At 41.7% G+C, this 13,750-nt stretch overlaps 1 protein-coding gene across 4 annotated transcripts in view; it reads left to right on the top strand.

Moving 5' to 3' along the window:
- The window catches only part of DSP (desmoplakin), a 50,605-nt gene extending 37,094 nt beyond the window's left edge, over positions 1-13,511 (top strand). For 2 of the 4 annotated variants that reach the window (XM_074543922.1, XM_005481713.4), the window contains exons 18-24: positions 1,224-1,417; positions 2,269-2,431; positions 3,037-3,120; positions 4,040-4,147; positions 4,785-4,883; positions 5,713-8,004; positions 9,624-13,511. In XM_074543922.1, the coding sequence (XP_074400023.1) occupies positions 1,224-1,417; positions 2,269-2,431; positions 3,037-3,120; positions 4,040-4,147; positions 4,785-4,883; positions 5,713-8,004; positions 9,624-12,818 (6,135 nt within the window). In that variant the 3' untranslated portion in view covers positions 12,819-13,511. The remainder of the gene's footprint in view (positions 1-1,223; positions 1,418-2,268; positions 2,432-3,036; positions 3,121-4,039; positions 4,148-4,784; positions 4,884-5,712; positions 8,005-9,623) is intronic. The other 2 variants (XM_005481714.4, XM_014275858.3) reach the window with 2 other exon arrangements.
- Positions 13,512-13,750: the final 239 nt, after the last annotated feature.

Genomic DNA, 13,750 nt, shown 5'->3' with positions numbered 1-13,750 from the left:
CAGCACCAGCCTGACAGTGTTCAAGAAGCGTTTGGACAGTGCTCTCAGCACGTAGTGTGACTCTTGGGATGTCCTGTGCAAGGCCAGGAGTTGGATTCAATGGCCCTTGTGGGTCATTTCCGACTCAGGAAACTGTGATTCTTTGAAATTATTGGAAGTAACATACAGGTTATTACTTCTTCCACCCCCTGATTGTTGCTGCCCACAGAGCAAGGGCAGCTGCTTGGAAGGTTTCTGTAGCTCTCATTTGACGTGACAAAAAGGTAACTGGGTTGTGTTCCATTTGCACCACCTACACACTTTTTTTCCCTACTAAAGGTAAGAACAGAAAATAATGAAAGAGTTCTTATTCTCCCAAATGCATTCAGTGCACTAAAGGACCAGCAGATAAAGGCAGATAAAAGACTGGATCTGCAAGACAACTTTGTGCTCAGCAAAGCAGTTATTTCCCTTTTCCCCTTGTACAAGCTGAATACTTTCACTCTATGATTTGACATAGACTCTGTAGCAAAACCAGGACACTCAATAACACACAAATTTACTTGCTTCACCTAGAGGACAACAAGGGCAATTAACAAACCTACATGCAAGAAAGGAGATACTGCCTTCAAATCTACATTCACTAGTGATAAACACAAATAATAGTGTACAAAAATGGGTTACAGAGACCTTCCATGCAGCTAGGAGTTGTTCTTAGCTGGAGTAAATTTGAGCTACACACAAAATAAAAAACCAACCAAAAATAAATAAAATAAAATAAAACAACAACAAAAAATCTGTGCGGATTTTTAGGTGTTTAAAAACTGGATATGTCACTCCTGAGGCTTGATTCCACCGGTGTTGCAAGTGCAGGAATCTTTTATACTTCAGTGGAATTTTCTAGTCAGTTGTTTCTAGGAACAAGCAAGGCTCTTGTTCTACTCTGGTAACTGCTCTGCAGAGTTCTGAGAAACTGAAATGTTGGCTTCAGAATATAATAGCAGAGGGCTTTGGTTTAGCAAATTATTTAGTCTAACTTTAAACGCATTTTTAAGCCGAGCTGTTTACCAAAATAGGTGTTTCACTTTAAATAGTTTAAGTCCAGCTGACATCACTGTACATACCTTACTGAGTTAAAAACAACATCTTTAGATCCCAACATACTGTGCATGCTGTTAAATTGGTGAAGTATCAGTATCTTCTCAAGAATAAATTAAATGACAACATTTTGGTTTTTTCTCCAGAAAATGAAAGCAGACCTAAATATGAAGAAGTCATTACTGAACACCTTGGAAAATGAGCTGCAGAGAACACTTCAGATTCACTCACAGTCTTGCCAGTCATACACCCTGTATGACATGGACATTGGAAAGTACTGTGACAAAGTCACCCAGCTAATAGACCGCTGGCAGAGGGCTGAGAAGCAGATAGATAACAGGTTTGTTCATGTTTTCAGAGCATTTTCCTTATTGCTGTTGCTACCAAGATCATCTTAGCAGTGAATTCTAAAAGACCTGATGTGCACTAATCTTTGCTTCCAAAGGACAAATGGTGACTTCAGGGCAATGAGACTTGAGCTATTGTGAATAGGTTGAACATACTTCGGAAGGAATTGTGTAAGACCAAGCAGAAAAATGCAGTTAGCCATGCAAATGTCTAACCTATATGCTAAAGAGTTGTTCCAAATTTTTTTTTAAATTCTTGCTAATGTTCTTGGATTAAGTGCTTCCAGTCAACATTTTCACCCCTCAAAAAAGCAACGATGCTTATTCCTGAACAACTATACTTTAGGGTTAAAAAAATAACACTAAGAATTAAGTAACAAAATCGAACCTTGAATCTGAATCATGAACAGAGGGCATATTCTGATTGTTTGAGGGGGAAAGGTGGAAGTTGAGGTATGGCTTGTTTGATTTTATTTTGTTTTTATCTGAGGACAAAATGCAGTCCTAACTGGTTGCTGGTTCTTCAGTGAAAATTGAGAAGAAGAGTACTGAAGTCAGCAAACTTGATTTTTATCACTGCTAGTTTTATTTATTCCTCACTTTGACAGGAAGGCCCAGAGTTGTGAGTAACTCTGTCTATTACAGAGTTACTCAAAAGTGAGGTATTAAAACCCCATATTGGTGACTAATAATGAGTACAATTCTCATTTATTTAAAATTTTTGTTCAGAATCTCCTTTTCAGAGCTTCCCATAGTTTTACATAAGTTTATTTGAAAACTGTGTAAAGAGAGAGAAAGAGAATGCACTTTCCATTTTGACAAGTTTTTCCCTTTTTTCCCCTAGGTCATGGGATTTAGAAAGGCAGATCAAACAGCTGAAAACCTACCGAGATCTCTACCAGGCTCTTAGCAAGTGGATCTGTGATGCCAAGCGCCGGCAGGATGCTATTGAGTCCATGAAGCTGTGTGATTCCAACACTATCATGAGATACCTGCATGATCAGAAGGTATGCAGCACCTGAATGAGTTGTCTTCAGCTATTTGGATTTAAATTGTTTTGCTGTACAGAAAATATCAGTATCAATGCAGTCTGCAATACACTGGCCTGTTTTGAATTATAAAGTATGCAAGCTACCAAAAAACACCACATATGTAGAAGGCAGGAGGGAGGAAATATTATTGTCCTCATTACTTTCTGTCAACACTGCAACAGATTATGAACAGGACTGCGTTTGGCTCCTACACATTCACTCACACTTTTACACATCAGCTTTGAATTAATTCAAGGGACTGTAAGATGGTGCAACTTATGGGAAAAATTACAGCACAAAAATAAAAATCAAGTAGATGCATCTAAGCTAAAGTCAAGGAACTCTGCCTTCCCAGTGCTGGAGGTTTTTCAGTTGCTGAGTGTTCTCTCTGAGAAAAACCTTCTCATGGCCAAAGAGCTTGCTGTTGTAAAAACTGCCCAGGTACAGGTCACTTCAGGCCTCAGCCTCAGGGGCTGCAGTAGTCTCCTGCTGCAGGTGCTTTCTGATGGAGGCAGCGTGGACAGGAGGAAATACTGGTAAATCTTGCAGGAGTGTTTCATGGCTCACCTCTCTCTTGGCAGAACTTGCACAGTGAAATCTGTGGGAAGCGAGACAAAGTCGAGGAGCTTCTCAAGCATGCAGATCAGTGCTCAGCTGCAATTAAGGTACTTGGATCTCAGCATTTTTGTGGGGTGTGGTTTTTCATGGTCAGGCACTTCCCATTGTCTCTGCTCTGCTGACGGGTGGAAAGTCAACTCCCTGATGCATGTGTACAGAAATTGGTGGGGTGAAATACTTCTGAGTACAAAACGCAATGAAAGCAATTTGTGTACTTGCCACCTGAAGACTGTGGGATAATGCAGCAGATACCAGTGAGAGCTTCTCTTCAGGTGAATCAAAGCCTCCTTCTAGCTGGACCAAACTTTCCAGATCACGTGTTAAAAAACATAAGGAAGTCAAGAACAGATTGGTGCTTAACAAATTCGGTCTGATTAGGATCTGATCTAGGAGGCAAGACAAATGCAGATTAGCAGGAGGAATGGTGTGCAATAGCCATGAAAATCAGTAACATACAGAGGGAATAGTTTTGCGGTCCTTGAATTTTTATGTCACCTTTCTGTTCATGCTTTCTCCAGCTCAATCTTACTCTGTGACAAAGATTTTGCTATATATGTAACATGGCATATGTGATACAAAAGAGCTGCAGAGACTGTTATGTCTGATGAAGTTTTGGTGGATAACAGTACTTAGACCAGTTACTCCCATGAAACTGAATCTTTTTCATCTCTTTATAGCCCTCAACTTACAGAAACAGTTGTCCTCTTGTTTTTGTAAAATGTTTTTCCTCTTTTTCCCTTGTCATTCTCCCCCATGAATCTCCGCAGGGGTACTTAAACTGATGAGCTTCTGTTTATGACAGAGGATCATCTCTACATGGTCAGAAATATAAACAAGGGGGAAATGTGGCTTTTTATTAAGAAAACAAAAGGAAAAATCACCAAAAACTTGCATTTTCTGCAATAGTTTCACAGAGAATTCTTTGGCAGTTTCTAAACAGGTCTTGCTTTTTGTCTTATTTTTCAGGATTATGAACTACAGGTTGCTTCCTACAGTTCGGGATTAGAAACATTGCTCAACATACCTATCAAGAAGAGTGTGGTTCAGTCTCCTGCAGTTCTAATCCTACAAGAGGTACCTTTCTTTCCTCCCTTTCAATTGTCAGAATGCATTTGTTTGTCCGTGTGAGCCCTTGTGAGTCATACCCAGCTGTGTTCTAACACTTAGCACTGTCACTGGTAATGTGTGCTAGGCACGTAAGCAAAAAGAATTAGTGCAGAATAGTCATTGTGCTGTAAAATCAGACCTGGGCTTGTTCAGGCATTAGATTAGCCCTCAGGAATTTATCTCATTCCTATGCACTGTCCACTGCATACATACTGTGAGAAAGGTAGATTCTTGCCCCAAGTGGTTTAGTCACTTTCAGCCAGGGAATTAACTGCTATTAAAAATTTATCTTGGGTTACTTGTGACTGTCAGACAGGAAGAGCGGGATGAGCCAGGGGATGAAGGCTTGAATTTAATATCACATCAGCAGTGGGGGGCAAACAATCCTGAAAAACCAAAGGAGATGTGGATTTTTTGTAAGGAAGAATTCACACTTTTGGGGTCCTCAGAATGTCATGTGAGTTTGTGAGGAGGAGAATCTGCTTTTTACTTTGTTGAGTGATATCTTTGCTCAAGTAGATTGGAATCCTTTAAGTGGTCTGGACATAGGTATGTTGATGTCTAACTCTACTATAAGCTGCTAACAATTCTGTTTCTTTTCAAGGCTAATGAGGCTCAGTCCCGCTACATAGAGCTTCTTACAAGATCAGGAGATTATTACAGATTCTTGAGTGAAATGTTAAAGAGCATGGAGGATCTGAAGGTATTCTAAAGCTTTTATTTTCTGTAGCTTTCATTTTTATCACAGATTAGAAAACCAGAGGCAGAAAGTACAGTATAAAATAGCTCACAAAACTGTATTCAGAACTCAGAGTTGCCTCCTACAAAGGAGGCATATCAGCAGTCATGCATCTTTTGTGAAAAAGTACAGTGTTTTACAAAGTGATCTCCAAGGTGATGTGTGAAGTGAGGTAGAGAACTGGTCTCCTTGGTAAATAAGGAGGTGCTCATCAAGGCACATGAGCGATCCTTCCCTGCCCATCCCAGCCTTGAGCTCAGTGACAGCACAGATACCTCAGTGCTGAAAACTTGCTCCTAGTGGTTGAGGGCATCTCATTTTTGACCATATCCTAAAGTGTTTTGAAAGAAGCAACTTCTGATTTGAGGCAGCTCAGTGAAACAGAGACGCCCATTAAACAAGTTGCATATGTAGAATGTGAATTTTCACCTGTTTGAAAACTGGTGAGGTTCTAAAGGTGACTGTTCCATACTTCACTGGTGAACTTGTGCTGGACCACATTTTACTATCAGTAATGCACCTCTCTCCCCCCCCATCAAGTGTCTTTGCCCCTCTGAAAGTCATTATATGCTGATTTCTGAATAAGGTTTCTGAATAAATAAAGATTACAGAATCTGTCTTGATGACATTAAATAAGAAAAAGGGGGTTTAGATCTCATTGAAGCAGCAAAAAAATTTCATTTTTAAGTTGTTAGTGTTACAATGTATATTTTATTGCATTTGATGATTTTGAAACAGTTGTCAAAATATTTACGGGAGTTTTTCTGATTGTTTTTCTGCTATCATGTTGCAGATGAAAAACACCAAAATTGAACTCCTGGAAGAGGAACTCAGACTTGCTAGGGATTCAAATTCAGAGACAAGCAACAAACATAAATTCCTGGAGCAAAATCTGCAGAAGTACCAGATGGACATTTCTCAGCTCAAGGCAAAGTTGATGAGTTTGGAGGAAATGAAAAGACAAGCTGAAATGGATGGAAACTCTGCTAAGCAAAACCTAGACAAATGCTATGCCCAAATAAAGGATCTAAATGACAGAATAACCAGGCTGACTTATGAGACTGAAGATGAGAAAAGGAAAAGGAAGTTGCTGGAGGATAGATATGAGCAGCAGAAGAATGACTATGACCAACTGCAAAAAACAAGGCAAAATGAGAAAGACAGCCTTGGTTGGCAGAAGTTAGAGTCTGAGAAGGTCATCAAGGAGAAGGAGTACGAGATAGAAAGATTAAGGGTTCTTCTTCAGGACGAAGGCACACGGAAGAGGGAGTATGAAAATGAGCTGGCTAAGGTAAGAAACCAGTTTAGCGAGGAGATGAGTAATTTAAAGAACAAGTATGAAACAGAAATTAATATTAAGAAGACAACAATCCAGCAGATAGCTGCACAAAAAGATGATGATGCAAAAGGCCTCAGAGCCCAGGTTGACAGACTGACAAGAGAGAACAGAGACCTTAAGGATGAGATTGTGAGGCTGAACGATGCCATTCTGCAAACAACAGACCAGCGGCGGAGGGCAGAGGAAGATGCTCTCCAGCAGAAGGCTTGCAGCTCTGAGGTGTCACAGCAGAAGCACCAGCTAGAGCTGGAGCTGAAACAGATCATTCAGCTTCGTGGGGAAGACAACTCAAGATACAAGCAGGCTCTTGAGGAGGCTGCCTCAACTATTCAGGATAAAACTAAGGAGCTGGAAAGGCTAAAGCTTCAGCTTCAGGAAGAGGCTAAAAGCCGATGGGAACTTGAAAATGAATTGGCTAAGGTAAGAAACAGTTATGATGAGGAAATTATTAGTTTAAAGAACAAATATGAAACTGAGATTAATATCACAAAGAACACAATTCACCAGGTCACCATGCAAAAGGAAGAGGAGACAAATAATTATAGAACACAGCTTGATAATGCCATGAGAGAAAATAGGAATCTGTGTGAGGAAATTAGGAGGCTGAAGAATACGATAACTCAGACAACAGATAATCTACGGAAAATAGAAGAGAATGCTCAGCAGCAGAAGGCAGCTGGCTCAGAGCTTTCTCAGAAGAAACAGCAGCTGGAGATTGAGCTAAAACAAGTTATTCAGAGACACTCCGATGAAAGCATGCGGTACAAACAGTCACTTGATGATGCTTCTAAAACCATTAAGGAAAGAAACAAAGAGATTGAAAGGCTGAGAAAGTTGTTGGATGTAGAAACAAGTCAGAGGAAAGAAGTGGAGGATGAGAACAATCAGCTGAAAAGAGTCCAGTTTGACCTGCAGAAAGCAAACACAAGTGCGACTGAGACAATTAACAAGCTGAGGATCCAAGAGCAGGAACTGGCCAGACTGAAAATTGACTATGAAAGAGTTTCACAAGAGAAAAAAGGCAGGGATCAAGAAAGTGCAAAGTTCCAGAGCACTGTAAAAGACTTGCAGATCCAGAAGCATAAGCTGGAGGAGGAGCTTTGCAGACAGAACAAAAATTTAATGGAGGAAACATCCAGGAGGAAAAAACTGGAGGAGGAAATAGAAGGCATGAGGAGATCTCTGAGAGACCAATCGGTTAAAATAACTAATCTCACACAGCAGATAGAGGAAGTATCTATTGTCAAGAAGAGGAATGAAGATGACCTTAGACACCAAAGAGAAGTATTAGATGGTCACGTGAGAGAGAAGCAAAGATACATGGAGGAGTTAAGAAAATACACGTCTGATATTGAGACTTTACGTCGTCAGTTGGTCCAAGAACAGGAGCAATTAAAGCAGGCTCACCTACGATATGAGCACTTACAGAAAACCTCTGAGGAAAAAAGCAAAGCCTTGAATGAGTGCAAAATAGAGATCGAAAGGCTTCAGTCTCTCACCGAGAACCTTACCAAGGAACACTTGTTACTGGAGGAGGAGCTGCGAAATGTTAGATTGGAGTATGATGACCTCAGAATGGTCAGAAATGAAGTTGATGAGAAAAATACCACCATTGCTGAACTAAAGAATCAGCTTCAGATGAGCAGCAAGCAAACCCTGGAACTTCAGGGGTTGCTTAATGATTTACAGAAAGAAAGGGAAAAATTGAGACAGGAAATTGAAAAATTCCAAAAGCAAGCTCTAGAGGTATTCACACATATTTTGATCCCAGCTTTACTGTTTCTCAAATATGTAGTTAATTGCAGTGTCAGTTTGAAAAAATTAATTCACTCTTTGCTCTTTGAAGTCACTGTACTTGTGACTAACATCCCCTTTTTGACCCTTCCTCATGGTTAAGTTTTAAAGAAAAATGGCAGGATTTGGCCACTTCCTTAACCTCTTTACTCCCTGGGAACTGTTCTAGGGAGCCATAAGCTCTCATCACCTAGGAGAGCTTTGTTCTCAGGCCTTGTCCCAGAAGAAATCTGTGTTCTGTGCCAGTGTCCAGCAAACTATCCTAGGGAAAAATGGGAGCATGGGGATTACCAATGTGCTTTAACAGTTCCCTGCTGGCTGTGTGTGCTTCCCAGGCTTTTTCAGCCAGGATGGGTTAAAGCCGTCCTTTGAGGCTGACCTGAATGCTGAGGTCACAAACTGAACTGGCTAAAAACCCCAGAACCAACAAGCTGTCAAGGTGCTGATTAGCTGGGTAAGATGTTGACTTCAAGTGAGGATTAAGAGTCATGTGGTCAGCTGTGCCTAAGGTACTAAAAGTCTATCTTTCTTGGACTGTTTTGAGGACTTATGTTCCTAAGTCATTAAGGGCATTTGCAATTTTTACTATTGGCCCTTACTTCTTAAACTTTTGGGGACAACATAAACAAGTTAAAGAAAACATTTTTTAATATTTTGTTATTCTGCCTAGTTTCTTGTACAAAGAGCTACTCTTTAAATATATATGTGAGCACTTGTGAAAATGTATTTTTCCTAGACTTGTCCCTTATATTTCTTTTCTCATATACTTTATTCAGTTTTTCTTTCCTTTATTCTAAAAATCCTAATACTGATATTAAAAAAAATACTAACATTTAGGAATATATAACACCCATACATATATATGTGTGTGTGTATATATATATATATATATATATATATACATACACATATATATATATACATACACATATATATGCACATATTTATGCATGTATTACCGATAGATAAACTTGTATTCAGTTTAATATGCATATAAACATGCATGCTTGTGGGTGTTTGTGCATATGAACACATGCATGAAGACACTGCATGAATTAAAATGGAAGGCAACACAGGTAAAATTATTTGGAGCGAAATGTGAAACTAACAGGAAAGCAAAAATTGAGTCATATGTTTCCTTTTATCCATGTATGACCAGTCCTTAGCTGATGCAAATTCCCCTGGATTAGTAGGACTGCCAGGACATCTGCTGAGCATCAGGCTATTTATGAGTCTCAAATGCTCTGTGTATTTGTCAGTGTACTGTGAGAAGTGTCAAAAAGGTACAGAGAACTAAATCAGCCAAAGGTTGAGGCTGTGGGTAACAGAATGAAGTCTCTTGAGTCTCTGGCAGTGCTGAAGACACTGTAAGTGAAGGGATGATGTGCCTTGTCTGGTTTATGTGCGTCCATAATCTTGGGTAAGGCGCTGCTGTGACTAGAATATTTTCCAGTGGGAGTTTGCTGCAGGTTAAATGACAGGCTGGAGAGCATTGTAGGCAGAGGGCTTAACTCTGACCAGCGCAAACTCTAACCATCCTTTCTTGCTTTATTTCTCCTCCACAATTTTAGGCATCCAGTAGGATTCAAGAATCCAAAAATCAGTGTAGTCAGATTATGCAAGAAAGAGAAACCCTGCTGATTAAAATGAGTGCTTTGGAGCAAGACAAAGCCAGACTGCAGAGATTAGAAGAGGAGCTGAACCGTTTGAAAGTTACCCTGGAGTCAGAATCACGTTTGAAGCAACGCCTGGAAAGTGAGAAGCAACAAATTCTGAATGATCTCAATCAGTGGAAGAGCCAGCACTCCCGAACAGAGGAATCTATAAGGAAGATCCAGTGTGAGAGGGAGAAGAGTGAGAGGGAGAAGAACAGCCTGAGGAGTGAGATTGAAAGGCTGCAGATGGAAATCAAACGGATTGAGGAGAGATACCGGTGCAGACTGGAAGAGACCGCTGTCAAGAGCCAGTCGGAGCTGGAGTCGGAGCGTCTCAGGCTGCAAAGAGAGATCGAGAAGCTCAAGCAGCGCCCGTATGGGGCTCACAGATCTACACAGACCGAGGAAGACTTCTGTATCGATGCCTCCAAGCTGGTGTTCAGTGGGCTGCGGAAGAAGATCACAGCCATGCAGCTGTACGAGTGCCAGCTGATAGACAAACTCACACTGGATAAACTGCTGAAGGGGCAGAGGTCGGTGGAAGAGGTCGCGGCTGACATTGAACCCTACCTCAAAGGGGCAGGTGCTATTGCAGGGGTGTCCCTTTCACCCCGACAGAAGTACTCTTTTGTTGAGGCCAAACGGAACCAGCTGCTAACAGCAGAAAATGCAGTCCTGCTCCTAGAAGCCCAGGCAGCAACAGGGGGTGTGATAGACCCACACCGAAATGAGATATTAACAGTGGACAGTGCTATTGCCAGGGATCTGATTGACTTCGATGACAGAGAGCAGATCTATACAGCAGAAAAGGCTATTACAGGATTTAAGGATCCTTTCTCAGGCAAAACTGTGCCGGTATCTGAAGCCATCAAGAAAAATCTGGTTGACAGAGAAACCGGAATTCGTCTGCTTGAAGCCCAGCTGGCTGTAGGAGGGATAGTTGATCCTGTCAACAGTGTTTTCCTACCCAAAGAAATAGCTTTATCTCGTGGTTTGATTGACAAAGACCTGTACAGGATGCTAAACAACTGCCAAGGCAGTACAAAGAACTTCATTGATCCCACCACCAAAAAGGCAGTCACTTACATGCAGCTGAAGGAAAAATGCAGGATTGAACCACACACTGGTCTGCTGCTCCTTCCAGTGCAGAAGAGGAGCATGTCATTCCAAGGGATCCGGCAGCCTGTCTCAGCGGATGCACTGCTTGAGGCTGGAATCATTAAGGAATCAACAAGGAATGACTTGGAAAGAGGTGCAATTACAGTGGAAGAAGTGAGTGAGAGAATTATCGATTTCCTTCAAGGCTCTAGCTGTATTGCTGGTATCTACAATGAGGCTACTAAAGAGAAACTTGGCATTTACCAGGCTATGAAAATAGGTTTGGTTAGGCCGGGAACAGCCCTTGAACTCCTAGAAGCCCAGGCAGCCACAGGGTTCATAGTGGATCCTGTCAGCAACGTGAGGCTGCCTGTTGAGGAAGCCTACAAAAGAGGCCTTGTTGGAATTGAATTTAAAGAGAAACTTCTCTCTGCTGAAAGAGCTGTCACTGGGTACAAAGACCCAGAAACTGGAAACATCATTTCTCTGTTCCAAGCAATGAACAAAGAACTCATAGAGAGAGGCCACGGCATTCGTCTGCTGGAGGCGCAGATCGCTACTGGAGGGATCATCGACCCCAAGGAGAGCTACCGCTTGCCAGTAGAGACGGCCTACAAGCGTGGCTACTTCAATGAGGAGCTCAACCAGATCCTCAGTGATCCAAGTGATGACACCAAAGGGTTCTTTGATCCCAACACTGAGGAAAACTTGACCTACCTGCAGCTGAAAGAAAGATGCATAAAGGATGATGCAACGGGGCTCTGCCTTCTGCCCCTGAGAGAGAAGAAGAAGGTGGTACACACCTCACAGAAGAACACCCTTAGGAAGCGCAGGGTGGTCATTGTGGATCCAGAAACAAACCGGGAGATGTCTGTTCAGGAGGCGTACAGCAAAGGCCTCATAGATTATGACACCTACACAGAGCTAGCTGAACAGGAGTGTGAGTGGGAAGAAATAACTATCACAGGATCGGATGGCAGCAGTAGAGTCGTCCTTGTGGACAGAAAAACAGGTAGCCAGTATGACATCCAAGACGCCATTGATAAAGGCCTGGTGGAGAGGAAGTTTTTTGACCAGTACCGTTCTGGCAGCTTGAGCCTGACCCAGTTTGCAGACATGATTTCCTGCCGTAATGGCACTGACGAGGTGTTCCGGCACGAGTCCGTGACTCGGTCTCCCACCGTGCTGAGTGTCAGGAGCTCTTCTTCAGTGATCAGGAGTGGTTCTTTCTCAGAGACCCCAGATGAGTGCAGTCCTATTGCAGCCATTTTTGACACAGAAAACTTGGAGAAAATCTCCATTTCAGAAGCCATACAGCGGGGCATCGTGGATAGCATCACTGGGCAGCGGTTACTTGAAGCCCAGGCCTGCACTGGTGGCATAATCTGCCCTACCACTGGCCAGAGGCTTTCCCTCCAGGAAGCCACTAGCCAAGGCATCATTGATCAGGATATGGCCACACGTCTGAAGCCAGCCCAGAAGGCCTTCATAGGGTTCGAAGGCATAAAGGGCGGACGCAAGAGGATGTCAGCAGCTGAAGCAGTGAAGGAGAAGTGGCTGCCTTATGAGGCTGGGCAGCGGTTCCTTGAATTCCAGTACCTCACTGGAGGTCTCGTGGACCCGGAAGTACGTGGAAGAATAACTACTGAAGAAGCCATTAGGAATGGATTGATCGACGGCCGCGCTTCCCAGAAATTACAAGACACCAACAGCTATCCCAAAATTCTGACCTGCCCCAAGACCAAGCTGAAAATATCCTACAAAGATGCTATGAACCGGTCAATGGTGGAAGACATCACTGGGCTTAAACTGTTGGAAGCAGCCTCTGTTTCCTCTAAAGGCATATCCAGTCCCTACAATGTCTCCTCGGCACCTGGCTCTCGCTCTGGCTCCCGCTCTGGCTCACGTTCAGGCTCACGCAGTGGGTCTAGGAGAGGAAGCTTTGATGCCTCAGCAAGCTCTTCATATTCTTACTCATACTCAGCCTTCAGCAGTGGGTCTATTGGGCGCTAATAACAAGTGAGGGAATGTGTCTGCATTTTATTATCATTTAGATTATCCTATATTGCATTTACTAAAAGAAAGAAAACAAAACAACAAAGTAACTCAAAGCAAAGCCTTGAAGTCTTTTCTGGGTGTGTTACACTTTTCTTCTGAAAAAGCTGTAAAATGTTTGGATGCAAACTTATAGAATATAGATTAGGGAATGCAAAAGTACTATTTGTGAATTTTGAGTTTCAGTTCCTATTTCCTCTTAGTCATAGGATTTTAATAGGTCTCTGTATATTTTAAATACTGTGTCATGTGCCTTCTCTCGTTATCCATTACTGTCAACCTATAAGGTGATAACTGAGGTTTGAAAGTCTTGCAGTAGTTAACTTTTTATCCACATAGACCTTTTTCAATTTGCTATTACGAAGAAAAGATATTAACAATATGGACAGAAAATGCCCTTAGTACTGGTTTAGAATCTATACCGTAAATATGAGACTGTCTTTCAGATGCTCTACTTCTTTATGTTTGGCTAGTCATTTTCTGAAGTATAACTTGGTGGATGTAAAGGGCTATTGTTAGGCTGGGCTTTTGTTTTACTGTTAACCCATATACAATTTTCTACTGTTTTGCTTTATTTCCCTGTAACAAAGAAAAAAGAATCTAACTGTACCATGTCAGCTATTCTGGACAATAAACTTCTGAAGTTTTAAAGTGTTTGGTGTGTACTTAATAATTTTATCTGTGGACATTCTTGGAAGTGCAAGTGAGAGAAAGAACCATTTTTAAAAGAAGCAGATAGTAGCTTTGTTGTAAAAAGTGCACAGGCAAGTTCAATTTCATGATGCTGAGCCATCACTTTTATGAATGAGGACTTCTGATTCTGATTTTTCAGTAAGAAAATTAAAGTAGCATCAATAATGGAAGCTATGCTCCAGAAGCAGAATGCCTGT

This window comes from Zonotrichia albicollis, chromosome 1 (assembly GCF_047830755.1).
Source record: "Zonotrichia albicollis isolate bZonAlb1 chromosome 1, bZonAlb1.hap1, whole genome shotgun sequence".
In the NCBI taxonomy this organism is placed as follows: domain Eukaryota; kingdom Metazoa; phylum Chordata; class Aves; order Passeriformes; family Passerellidae; genus Zonotrichia; species Zonotrichia albicollis.
This window is presented reverse-complemented; position numbering and strand designations above follow the sequence as displayed.